Source organism: Haliaeetus leucocephalus, unplaced genomic scaffold, assembly GCF_000737465.1.
Source record: "Haliaeetus leucocephalus isolate CR32 unplaced genomic scaffold, Haliaeetus_leucocephalus-4.0 Scaffold422, whole genome shotgun sequence".
In the NCBI taxonomy this organism is placed as follows: Eukaryota; Metazoa; Chordata; class Aves; order Accipitriformes; family Accipitridae; genus Haliaeetus; species Haliaeetus leucocephalus.
The window spans coordinates 1-13871 of NW_010972858.1; the positions used below are offsets into that span (position 1 = coordinate 1).

The window sequence follows — 13871 nt, forward strand, 5'->3', positions numbered from 1 at the left end:
CTGTCAAATGTGGACAGAATTTTTTAGATTTCTCTGGATGTTAACCGTAGTAAGATAGCTATGGAAATCTCTTGCTTTTCTTCCTCACCACCAAGGTAAGTACCTTACAGCCTCTGATACTGATGGCTCATTGTGCACTGTTTGTTCATTACAATACATGATCAGCCTCTGAATCTCTTGGCTAAATAACTTCTTAAAGCTAGTATTAGTACCATCTTAGTGCTATACTGCTTGCAGCTTATTAACAGGTTTTTTTTGTTTGGAAGCAACTCAGTCTTTATACTGAGTAGTTAGCAGTGTAAATTCTGCATTTGATCGTAGTTTAGGAGAAACATAAAGTAGCAAAACATGTTTTCTTACACAGTTATCCTCTCCTTTACAGGCAGTTGAAGATGTGTATGTACCAGTTGTCACGTTTGAGTTTGATGGCATAGAGGTAAGCATTTCTTTTGCTTTTTTTTTCTTTAAGTGAGTAAATTTTTTTCTTGCTTTGGAATAGGGTAACTTTTCCAGGGACCTGTGACTGTGCTATTTTGGACCACAACCTATCCCAGGAGAAGACATTGCAGTAGAATGGGAGCTTATAGGAAAATAAGCTCCTAGGAAGCCTGGCAGGCATGGGAGCATCAGAGGCGTCTTTTTCTAAACCTGTGCTGTAGACCAGGGTAGCCTGCTTGAATAGCATTTATCCCTAGGATCGTGCAGAGTGGGAGCAGAGGCGGTGTCCTTGCTAAGTCTTCTTAGCTCTGCCAAGCTAGGTACCTACAGAGGGATGTGTACAGTGTAGTTCACTGTACGAATCATGTGAGCAGACTAAATGTTTTGCTGCAAATCCAAAATGAAGTGGTCATGGGACAAACAATCTGGAAAATGGAAAGTAAAAGTACTCATTTGACTCCTGCCTAGGTTTGTCAGCTGCAGCAATCCTGCTATCTTGAATACCTCTTCTACAATGTATAAAGACCTGCATGCTGTAGTACCTAAGCAAGTTACTGCTTGGTATCACTATCATGAAGACATTTATTCAGTTACCTTTTTGTGGCTTTTATCTGGTACAGACATTCACAGAATAATTTTCTTGCCTCAGACTCTACTAAAAACCAGATACTTCGGGATCAAAAGGGCTTAGTGCGCAAAGAAAATGCTCTCTCCTTTGCTGAAGTATAGTTGAGGTGATAGAACTTATGTCTTCATTCTATGATTAATTTTAAATTCCCTTTTCATTCACATTCTAAGTCTAGAGTAATCTTTTTCACCTTAAAAAACCCTCTTCCTTTCTCTAGCTTAAAAAGAAAGGGGTGTTGCAACGATGGTTTTGTACATAAAATATGGAACCTCTAGAATTTTTATTGAGTCTTCTGGCCAATAAATCTCTTGGGAGATGTTTCTATAGTCACATAATTCTAAATACAAATGTTAACCACTCTTTTTAGGCTTGACTAACTGTCCCCCACTAGTGTTCTGTTTGCAAACTGCATGGCATTCTAACGGTTGGCACTTTTTTCTTCTTAAGATTGATCTTGTGTTTGCAAGACTGTCTGTGCCAACTGTTTCTGGTAATCTTGATCTCAGAGATGACTCACATCTTAGAAGCCTGGATATAATATGTATACAGAGCTTAAATGGTAAGCATATTTACACATCTTTAAAAAGAAAATGTTACTAAAATTGTTATGGAATGCACATTACACAACCCAAGTTTCTGTACAAGACACAGAAACTGATCCCCTGTATACTTGAGATCTGAGGAGGTGGCAAGTGAGCTTAAATTCAGACGTTTCAAATTGTGTGTTTAGATAGACCTGTGTTTCATGTTTCTTTGATTGGGGTGTGTGCATTGTTCCAGTTTGCCACAGAAACTGCTTCAGATGAATAGGTAGAGCACTTGATAGAGAAGAATGTTGGTAGTTCATTAAAAAAAAAAAATTAAAAAAAAATTAAATACTTGAAGCCTGACTTGCTCACTGTTTAACACTGACTGGTTTAATTGTTCCTGGCTGTCGAAAGAAACCTAGGTTTTGGAATCCTGTAGAAGGGCCTTATTGAAAATTGTTGGCTGTAGTCTAAAGTATGAAAAAAGCTGTTGAGGGCACCAGTTACCTGACGTGATACTGAATGTTACGTGTAATCTCTAATTTTTAAGGTAATACAAAGCAAGTAATCCAAACTTGTTTTCATAGGCTTGAAGGATAAACTGTAAGCTATTGATACAGTATAGCATAAAACCAACTTGTACCTGTTGCTAGGAAGTTCTGTACTTCAACTTTTTTTCTTAGAGGTTGCAGAGTTAACTGATGAAATACTACACCTAGTGCCAAATAAAGAGAACTTCTGGCTCACGCTCTGTGCAATTAAACTGTGGGCAAAACGTAAGTAATGTGATTGTTTGTGATCTTTAAACTTCTCAGAGGCATCTCATGCTGAAAAAATAATAGCATTAGAAGTACTTCAGCTTTGGATAGCTGTTTAAATAACAGTTTTTAGTTTAAAAACTGTTTTTTAGTTTAGATTCAAGGCCTGTCCATGGGGTAGATTCTGTGTGTTTTTTAATGGGGGTAGAGTGGGGAGAAGAGGGGAGTGCCTACGAGACAAGGTGCTGCATGGCTTATCAGGAACCTGACTACAAAGGATAAAAATGCCAAGTGAAGTATAAAAGCTTGATACATAAGGAATAAGAAAATACTGTTTGCACATGTGACTAGAGAAAGTGCTAGAAGAATGGCAGAACCTTTTTCTTAAGGGAAGTTGGAGTGAAGCGGCAGCTGTAGCAGTGCAGGCAAATTTCAGAGTAGCAGTATTTTGGGAAGTGGTGTGGTAACGACTCTTTTTCTCATCGCTATAAGGACCAACAATTTTGGCCTCATTGCACTGTGAAAATAACTGAGTTTGAGACTGAAATGTACTAGGTATTCTATAGATTGTGAAGTTGGTACTGTAAATTTGAAGGAATATACTTGGATATTGAAAGACTACAGGCTAACGACAGTGTATCCATTGTAGGATGTGGCATTTACTCCAACATGCTGGGATTTCTTGGTGGGATTTTCTGGGCCGTGCTAGTAGCAAGAACGTGTCAGCCCTATCCAAATGCTTTGGCTTCTACTCTGGTTAACAAGTTCTTGTTTTTTTCAAAACCGTAAGAGCTATTTATGACTATTTTAATTTGCAGAAAGTAGTTACACTTTTTGAGGTAGTTCTTTATATAAGATTTACACCAACAACATTCAATCCTACCCTGAATTACATGACAGAGTTCTAAATGGACAGTTAGTTACTGGCTTTTCTTATATAGGGAGTGGCCAAAACCTGTATTGCTGAAACATGAAGAGAGCAATCTTAATTTACCAGTATGGGACCCTAGGGTATGTAGACATTGAATTCAGAAGCCTTTAAACTTTCTTCTAACCTAAGCTGCTGGTGCTGAGCACAATTGTTTTAACACCACAGGTGAACCCATCAAACCAATATCATGTAATGCCTATCATCACCCCAGCCTATCCACAGCAGAACTCTACATGCAAAGTATCTATATCAACACGAGCGGTAATGGTAGAGGAGCTCAAACATGGTAAAGTTCTTTCCATGCTTATTAACTGAATAAAAAATATAATTCTTGCTATATGAAACCACATTATCTGAATTGGTTGTATTTCGCAAGGTGTTTGCCCTTTTAGGCAGAAGAGTTCTCTGGGAAGTATACCTGTTGCAGGCAATAAGTGACCGGTTTTACAATGAACTGTTGTAGTAGACCTGCGTTGTGTCAAGGGAATTCCTGCTTTTTGATCTGTCAATTACTGTTCAAAACCTTTATAAGATAAAGTTTTTATCATGCTCTGCTAGTCCCCCCCCCCCAAAAATGGTAATAAGGTTTTGAACCTTACTTGTAGGTCTTGCGGTTACAAATGAGATTCTCCAAGGAAAATCAGACTGGTCAAAGCTCTTTGAACCACTGAACTTCTTTCAGAAATACAAGTATGTATGAAATCTGTTATCTGAACTTGAAATTATTTACTTACTGGTTAGCATAGTGAGTTTTAGCTTGCAGTCTCAATAGAAGGTGGCATTGATGTTTGTTTTTCAGAAACTGGAGGTAGTCATATGAATTTTGGTAAGGATAAGTATAGGGAAGATAGAAAAACTGTATGTGTTATGCCACTGACACTGCTTTTATTTAAAAAAATCAACTCTGATACTTAGAATGTAGCAGAATGCAATTCAGAAGGATGTAATCAGCTTTTTCTTCAGTTAATACTGTGCTGAATGCAGGATATAATCTGTCTTGTCTGGAAGACATATTCGATACATTTAAGGCAGTTTTGGTTTCACTTGAAGGAATATAAAGTCCTGAGCTAGGATATTAATTTTTCTTTTCTTCTAGACATTATATTGTGCTGACTGCTAGTGCCTCTACTGAAGAGCATCACTTAGAGTGGTAAGTCTTGCTTCGAATGTGGGTTCAATACATAATTGACACACACAGCCCTACTTTGAAGACCACTGTTGTAGAGCCTTTGAAGACTTGGTTTCATGACTTTTTTACTGGATGTAATATTTAATTTAAGACTACATTGCACTTGGTGCTAAGTTGCTCTCGTTATGTAGTCAGCCTATTCCAGAGCCTACATTTCTCCAGTGAAGTGAAACAAGGCTGTTTAATCTGGGTGAAACCTGACCGTCTGCACAGAGCATCTGAATGCTGATAAATAGTATTTACTAAGTTTTAATCTTGTAGTGTGCTCAGGCATCTTATGTTTAGTGCTGAAAATTATCATTTCAGCACACTTGGTAGTCAATAGGTAAATTGCAGGAGTGCTGATCTACTTTGTGAAATGTAATGTGAGATCCACTTCAGTTGTAGTTAGAGAAAATGACTGCTTATGACATGATATTTGTCAATGTCTCAAGGGATATATGCCAATAATAACTTGTTTAACCTATGTGAATGAGCTGACTAACTGTGAATCTTGAAATAAGGGAAAACGGTGAGGAATTAAGGTACTGTGATGTGTGTGGTGTTCTCACTCTTAAGAAGTGAGTACTTTACCTGCTTTGCTCAAGTAAGCAAGCAAAACAGCTCTGTGTAATAGAACCCTGTTCTGAGGGTACCTTGGTTATACTTCAAAGTTTGACTTGCGCTTTAAGGCAAATAATATAATTCTTGTGCTACCTCTAAAAGACATCTTATTTCATGTTTAAAAATAGCTCTAATAGGTAATACCTTTTACCTGAACTTTTTAACGTGTTCACTTAAAAATCATATCAACTACAGCTTGATGTCAGTGGCAGTTAGATGTACAACAAGGAGTTATGGGCAGAGGGCTTAGAGCCCAAATAGTTTTTATTGTGAAATGTTTTTAAGTGAACAAAGCTTGTTGTATCTCAGAATAAAGATGAGAAAAGTTCTGGCTCCAGTAAAAGCTGATGTTTTTGCAGTGACAGAAATGGCAGCAAATGGGGTTTAGTTTTGCATCTGGGAAAATGAAAAGCAGAAGATAAACTTGCTTCAGTTTTCTGTAAGAACAAGTTTAGTTCACCAACTCTTGAATGGATTTGGGAATAGATGGCACATCTCTGTTGTTCATCAACAAAAGATACTTTTGAAAACTTGCAGAGTTCTGACTGCTTTCAAAGCTAGCAGTGTTTTAGGTAAAAGGGTAAAATGCCAGTACTTCATTTATATGAAGAGCCTTTGTGGTCATGATACATTTCTTGGGTAAGTTTCTGATGAGACTGTGTTGACTAGGTAATTTGTTTATTAAAGGAACTACATTTTTCAGTTTGGCTGGAAAAGGGTAAACTCTTTTCACAGATCAATCTGCAGGAAGAATTGCATCTTTACTCAGGTCTAACTGAACAGTTCTGCTTGAGCCTTTTCAAAACTGTTCTTCTCCTTGATCTTTGGGGTAAAAAGGAGTTTTGCTGCACTTCAAAATGCAGCCAGAGGTGCTGGGAATCTGCTCCTTGTTGATATTTTCATCATAGGCTATGTGTTGAGGTGTTGTATCTGACCTGTTAAGAGTACAAGTTAAATTTATTTACCTCTGTCTTTGGAAACTTTAAAGCTCAAATGTCACTGGAAACATCTCAAACTACAGTGCGTGTGATATAAATATCTAGTATCTGCTCAGCTGAATGAAACTTACTGACCGGTTAGTGTTTTTGTATTAGCATTGTATTGTAAAAAGGTATATAACTACTGTGCTGGATACAGTTAAAATGAGTAAATGTCTCTTGTTCTTATTAGGATTGGCCTTGTCAAATCTAAAATTTGTGTGCTGGTTGGAAACTTAGAGAGGAATGAATTTATATCTATTGCTCATGTAAAGCCACAGTCTTTCCCTGGCAACCGAGAGCTTGTAAACAGTGGGTTTCATTACTTTTCTGAAATCCAGTTTGGCCAATGTATTGTACCTTGTTTATATTTATTCACCTCAGCTTATCTGTGAGAGAGGTTCAGTTATGTACCTACTGTTTTGTAGGTATGAGGTCTGACAGGCAAGGCTCTGAGCATGTGGGATCTTTTTAAAGAAGGGAGAACATCAGGGAGGAGTTCTTGGAGAACTTAAGTATGGGCTGACTCTAATCTTTAACTGCTGCATACAACTAAACTGTTTTGCTTAATCCCTTCTTGAGAGTAGATACTAGGATCCAAATAACTGGCATCTGTGCTTAAATGATAAATTTGTGACTCTGTCTTTTTAGGAGTGGATATGTGTCAATGTGGTTTCTTGGAATCGTATTTAGGAAAGTGGAAAATGCAGGAAGTGTTAACGTTGATTTAACGTACGTTATACAGTCGTTCAAAGATACAGGTAAGTCTATATTTTGCTCTAGTCTCGTAGGGTTTAATTTTTTTATTCTAGTGCAAGTTGCTTCACAAAGTGAATTGTGCTTCCTTCTGGTATTAGCTATTAGATATTTCTGTAGAGTGTGACACATAGAAGATTAGCCTTAAAAACATACTATTTTGACACTTTGGCAAAGTAAGTCCATCTTGAAACAAAAGTGTGTACTACAGTCCTATACCATATGTGAAATAACAACTCTGCAGATCATCGTAAACACTCAGAAAGGAACTGCGATTCATGCGGTAGACAGTCAGATGTGAAGCCAGGAGACGTCCAGTTGTCAGTTGTTGAACTTTGAAAGTGGGAATTAACTGTATCAGACTCTAAAATAAGTTGTTGATGCCTCTTGAGAGTATTTTTTCCAAAATAACAGTTTGTGTATGGTATCATCCCAGAACTTTGAAAAGCAGTGAGTGGTCGCATTGTAATGACACGCAGTCTTGCATGTAAAGCTTCATGTTCATCTTCCATTATTACTTTTGATAGATGTAGAAATAAAGTAATATTGCAAGTGTTGTTAGATAATGCTAGAATAAAGGGGTTTGGGGGCGAGCAGTTCTTTGAAAGTATAGGTCTTTTCCACAATCTGTTTACTTCTTCCCAAGCTGACTGCTCTTGTGCCTTTCAGAAGTGCATGTGTGCTGTCAGGCTCATGCCTAGCTATCATAATGACGAACTAAGGAAATCAGGTTACTCTTCTGAAGTGACAAGTGTGTTTGGACAAAAAGCTCTAAACAGTGGACTCCTTTAAACTCTTCATCAGTGCAAACAAACATTTATCCATGGTACCAGCGTGAGCTGTGTGTTGTGTTGCTCAGACAACATGAGTAAATGCAGTAAAAGCTGACCTTTTTAGCTCATGCTTTGGGATATGAGAAAAGCACAGAAAAAAGGCATCAAAACTCTTGTCTGAGTTTCAAGCCGGGGGGGTGACTTCCTCAGACTTGCACTCTTCGCTGAACTGATGCTTGTCTTGTATGTTAGATCCAGTGGCGCTGTGTTTCAGTGTTGTGGTAAATTATGTCAACAAGGTTTATGTACCGCCAAGAGGCTAGAACTAATGTTAAATCCTGTATTTCTATGCACAAACTTTATTAGCATAGCTGTGTGCTCTTAGTTTAGTGAAGCACAGCCTATAGTATGTTTCAGATACAGGGTTTGAATCCAGAGAGATTGAACAGAAAAGGTATTTCTTGAGAGGTGTGATATGCTTTGGCAAATGTGGGAGTGACCAGTAGTTATGTGCAAGAAAGCTTTTATCATATGCCTTGACTTTGAGAGAATATTTTTAGAGGGCAAAGATTAACTTCAAGTTGATGGGCTCAAGAGTAAAAGGCTCACTGTTTGGAAGGCTTTTGTTAAATGAACTTTATCTCACTTTTACATAAAAATATTATTGAATTTACTTTGAAGCAACTGTTCATATTAGTGTGAATATTCATATTTGTGCTTTTGTTTCACTTCTAGGTCTCCTGTAGAAAGACTTATAAACCTTTTTGGTTTTGTTGCATGTCCTTACTTTGATTCCCACTCTGTATGTTAGTAAGCTGACTTTCTAGTTATGATCACAATAGGCTTGTTAAACTTACCTAAATTTGACTTAATTCTGTAATAACTGCTGTGCTAGTATAGCATTTTTCAGTTGCATAAAAGGTTGTTTGCAGGCAGTTAAGAAAAACTGGTTTAAATTGTAGTGGTTCTGATAAGTCAGATGTCCCTAAAATCCAGTCTTTCTTGGACAGATAGAATTTTAACACCTAAATTACTGGGAAGTTATATGATGTCACATAACTGTTATGAAAAAACCCACAATCACTGCTGTAAATATCAAATAAAATAAAATTAGTCTGAATCTTGAGTAAGGTGTCTCGTCTCTCATCAGCTGTGCACATTTGGGTTGATTTAGAAAGTTGTCTAGATCTATTTTCAAACAGAAAACTAAGGGTTAAGGAGTATTATCTCCTTCAGGTTAAAAATCAGCTCAGATGTGAGCTGCATGATTTGCAAACCACAGCTGTAACTGAGCACATAAATGCACATTTGAACTTAAATAGCTGTTATGTATCTGGTCTGTACTGGATATGAAATGGGCATCTTAGGTCACATTCATCTTGAGGCAACTTCTTGTTCTTTGTTTGGGCTGGACAGACTTAAAGGCTTGCTGTTTCTAAAGAAACCATATGTAACTTTGACAAATACCTAATGCAAACATTCCCACTAAGCTACAACACTAAATTTTCTGTTAGTTTACAGCCAGGCTAACAACCTCAATGTGCTAAAGGAAGGTATGAAGATTGAGGCAGCTCATGTGAAGAGAAGGCATCTCCACTATTTTTTGTTACGGAAAAGAAGGTATAATAAACATTTGGCTCTTCTGGCAATATTTTTTTTTTTCTTTAATAATTACTTGAAGACTTCATTATTTTGATGTTGTTGTTTCAGCAAAGCATGCCAGGTACTAGTCAAAATGCTGGTGGGCTTCAGCGCAAAAGGACTTCTTCAGATGGAAGCTGTTTGGACAGTTGCAGAGACATGGACTCCAGAACACCAGATAATTCCTCTTTGTTACATAAGGTTTCTAAATTGGACACTTCTACAGCAGAGAGAGAAAGCTTAGCACGATACCCTTAAAACTGTGAAGAAGCTGCTTTTTAACTGACTCACAATGTGAATGAGGTCCAGGATTTCTTGTTTGAATCTATGTTGTTCATAAGCATGTGGGGGGCTCTAATGGCTTCAGGAACAAAGCTGGCATCTCCTTTGGGCACATGGGGGGAGACAGGTTAAAGAAATCCTTGAAAAAATTAATTTAATGTACATGAACACATATAGGAAGAAAGAAGAACTTGATACCAGAGAAATTATTTGGTCTTGAATATAGATCCCCTTGGGTTAGTGTGTAACTTGAAGCCGGAATGTTTTATATGTAGGTAACTGTTCTTTCTAACAAAAAGTATGGTTACTGCCAAGCAGTATTATTTTCTAATTAAGTGCTGATCTTGATCACAGAAATGCTAGACTTGGTGCAGCAGTATGAGAACTCAGGCAGTAAAAGTGTCTGTCACTTCCTGGGAAGTCTGTTCACAGGCTACTTCAGCACAGGAGGAATATGAAATCTTGAGAGTAATAGCCCAAGACTACCAAATGTGTAATGCTTGCTGTGTTCAGACCATTTGGTACTGTAGGAGTAGCATTAAAAAAAATAAAATTGAATGCCTGTATGGGTAGAGCAGGTACATTCATGAAAAGTGCTACAGAGTGCTGGATATACTAAGATGGAAAACAGTACAAGTACATAGAGACTCACTGAAGAAAGTGCTTAAGTTTAAATTTGTGGTCTGAAGTTCAGCAAAATAAAGATCTCATGCTAGATTGCCTGGGAATTTGTTGTTTTGTGGAGCTGTGACAATGACCTAAGAAGATAGACACTTGTCTTGCATGGACTTTCTGGAAATGAAATGTGTAGTATTTACAAACTAGCATTTTAGAACACTAACATCTGATTTTTTACAGAAATGCTGTGTATCAGAAATCTAATGGTACTAACAACAGAGAGAAGATACCTCGTGTAGTTGTGCCATCAGTGTCTAACGAACTGTCCATTCCTGTTACTGATTCAAGTATGTATTGAAGTAGTGGGTGGAATGCAGTCTTTAATTTCATGGCTGAACTCTAAAAGCTCGGTGTCTCCTGCAGAAATGGAGGCTACAGTTGCAATAAGAACATTGGGACCTCCAGTTGGTTGCACCATTCCAGGACATAACACAATTTCTCAACTCGGAGCACGTTTTGTCCAAGGACAGCATGAATTAAGTGGGACTCCGATTACAGATCCTAAGAGTGCTGCACCTAAACGACCTTATTCACCGACCACTGAAGGATCTCATTCACCTACATCAGAAGAATGCCCCCAAAAAACAGTAGACAGAGAAAAGGTAAGGAAGGAGGGCTAGGCCAGGGAGGGTTTGAAGTAGAATTAATTATTGATGTACAATGAATGACATAACTGAGAAGAAATGCATATATACATCCCCAGTGGATTCAGGAATCTAAATTTAAGCATAATGATAGTTTTACTAGGATGTAGATGTGAGAAATTGTCTTGAATATACTGTATAGCTATTAAACAAATTTTTTTTTCCAAGATCTGGCACTTGACTGTTTCTGGTCTGGTGGCAGGGTCTCTAAATACCACTGTACTTGTATATTACTGCACTGACCAATTGCTGAATGAACTGGCTTATTTGGAAGCAGTTCTTAATTAAAAAAAAAATTATCTCAAAATAAAGAGGATATGAATCTTATAAATGTAAAAGTATGAGCTAATCTTGTTCTTGCAGATGATTTTTGAATGCCTATTGATAGTTTTGCTGCTTTAGGAATCAGCAGTCTACTCAATAGGTTGTCCACTGCTGGAGTCACAGTGTGGAGTTGCTTGTTAAATTTTGTTTTTGTGGAAGCTTTAGATTAATGCTTGATTTGTTTTATTGCTATACATAACTCTTCTTAAATAGCTGTTTGTGTGGCTTGACCTCTGATTTGAGGCAGGGGCAAAGAACAACTAGAAAAAACTCAATTTTAACACTTGTAAAGAATCAACTTGCAGAACTGTTACCTACTATTGAGTATTTCAAGTACAGATTTAGGTAGTAAGACTTTTTGTGAGGCTTGAGATTCCTGTGTGGTAATGGTAGTCTTGTCTAAATGTTGTTTTAAGAATGGCCACTAATACATTTAAAGTGTTGACTGGAAGCTGTACTCAATTATGAAGGTAATTTTGGTATAGCAATTATTTTGAGTCTGTGTATTCTGTTCTTCTAGTTAACTGACCAGGTTTCAGCATTCAAAGATGGTGGCAATCCAGAAGATGTCAGCAGCAGATCTACAGACAATGTAATTTGGAAGGGGTTTTACTCAGTGGACTAACTGGAAAGCTGAATGGACTGTTCTAGTGCCCAGACTACCTCACATAAATACTGTACGCATTTGTTGATGTAAACAAAAATATGCTTTTTAGTTTAACTTATTTCAGTCTTCATTTCCCAAATATATTCTTGTAAGAGTTATCCTTATTAGTCTTTTTAAAAGTCTTAACCGTCACTAGCTGAAACAGCTTTTGAAAAAGCCACAAAAACCAACCTGTCCTGTGACTTGGATTCAGAATGTATGAAACAGGTTAACTAGTCACTGCAACCATGTTGTGGTTTCAAGTGTGTATAAGCGTGCTTGTATTCATTTGTGCTTTCCTAGTGCATGTGCATATATTATTCTTAAATTATTTTCCCGTTGGGCACATACACTCCTGTGCATCTATCACAATGGTGCTCAGCTTCCTCAGCTAGTAGCTTTCCACTGCCTAACACAGCCATGCACTACCCAAGTATTGCCTCCCACGGAGGCCCATAAATAATTTAAATATTGAAGAAACTGCAGCAGAGGATGCTACCAAGGTATGGAGATGATAGACATGTCCCATGCCATTGTATCTGATTTTGGTCTTAAGACTGCTGCAGCATGAGACTTGAGGGGTTTCTTTGTTGTCACTGGGTAGTAAAGCTAAACTCAGAACACACAGCTGAAGATGTAACTTAAACACTGCAATAGCCAAGGCTGTTGTGACACTGCTACCTACTTGCAAGGTACAGTCTTGAAAGCATCTGGCATGCAGAAAGTGGTTTCAGATAAACCCTGAAAGCTGTTCTACATGGTTACATGGAAACTTGTAGTCTGAAGGTCCGGTTCTGTAAACTGAAAACACTGCTTACCCAGATAAGTGGGTTAGGGTTTTTTGAGGGGTGGGGAGAAATTCTGATCATATGAAACAAATGTTATGCTATCTGTCTATTGTAATTTCTTTATAACTTGGTGTTTTTGTAAATGAAGTTGTACATTTTTCCAGAGTATTTTTGTATGTACTGTAAAATACTGTCTTCCAAAAATAATTTTTTTTATTATTATTATTTTTTTTTAATGCACGTGGGATCTGCTTAAAAACCCCAAACAAGTAAACCAAATGTAAGGCGGGCAGGGCAGTGCCACAAAAAATATGTTCTACAAAATGATCATGTCATGGTAGAGTAAATTTGAGGAGACTAGGAACACTGCTTTCCTGCTTCTAGTATTTCCAGGTTTTGAATTAACACCCTCTGAATAGTGCAGCTTGCAAACTGCGTTGACAGCTGAAGTCCCAGTTTGCTGTGCGGACAACAGATACCCCTGACTTCTTTTAAAATTAGTTGCTTGGCTTAAACCGCAATTCTGAGCTCTGATCATCTTAAGCATCCACCTCAAACCCTAGTGACAAGACCGAAGGGGCATGTAGCTATCTTGCACGGCCTTCATTCTCCAGCATTCCCCCTACTGCTGGTATTCCAAACTTGTGGAGAAAGCATGACCATGACCATATACTTACCTTTTTTCCTTATTACCTCTGGTTTCCAGCTTGCTTCAAGTGCAATTCATCTCTTAGAAAATGTGCCTTAGTGGGTTTGAGAGGTCTTATTCTTCCTTCTCCACTCCAACCCCCCCAAAACTTAGAGTGCAAGGCTTAGGTTTACTCACAGGTTAAAATTAGGAAACAGAACCCCTGTTACTTAAGTGGCTTTTAGCAGAGCTCCACCTTGAGTTTATAAAATGGTTACCTTGGTTTTGTGACCTGTGTTAAAATCATGGTATTTAAATACTGTCAACTCTGTGTACTAGCTACAGTATGTATACAACTTCAGCACCTGTGTAAATAAAAATCCATCATGAAATTGAAGGCGTTAAAGCTGAAGTAGGTGATAAGATAAGCAGCAAAGCAAATATGAAAAGTAAGTGTTTTTTAATAGTCTACAACCCTGTAATATTACCAAGCTTTTAAACCAATTCTTCCACTTGAGTATTCCAAGACTGTTAAAGGCTGTTTTGCCCTTAACCTCTAGGTCAGCACATGCATTTATGCAACTAGTCTCAAACTAACCTAGCTAATTGATATCAAAGTATATGCCTTTACACGGATTTTTTTTTTTTAACTCTTGCTTT

The 13871-nt window shown here is 37.6% G+C and overlaps 1 protein-coding gene across 1 annotated transcript in view; it reads left to right on the top strand.

Annotated features, from left to right (window-relative positions):
• Nucleotides 1-382: 382 nt before the first annotated feature.
• Nucleotides 383-13871, top strand: part of LOC104835995 (poly(A) polymerase gamma-like) — a gene marked incomplete at both ends in the record, with an annotated part of 15679 nt that continues 2190 nt past the window's right edge. Inside the window, 16 exon segments of the mRNA XM_010574295.1 lie at nt 383-436; nt 1514-1625; nt 2279-2289; nt 2291-2369; nt 3001-3136; nt 3293-3362; nt 3448-3568; nt 3888-3972; nt 4379-4432; nt 6245-6367; nt 6706-6812; nt 9095-9201; nt 9288-9458; nt 10360-10468; nt 10545-10783; nt 11670-11741. Coding sequence (XP_010572597.1) covers nt 383-436; nt 1514-1625; nt 2279-2289; nt 2291-2369; nt 3001-3136; nt 3293-3362; nt 3448-3568; nt 3888-3972; nt 4379-4432; nt 6245-6367; nt 6706-6812; nt 9095-9201; nt 9288-9458; nt 10360-10468; nt 10545-10783; nt 11670-11741 — 1650 coding nt within the window.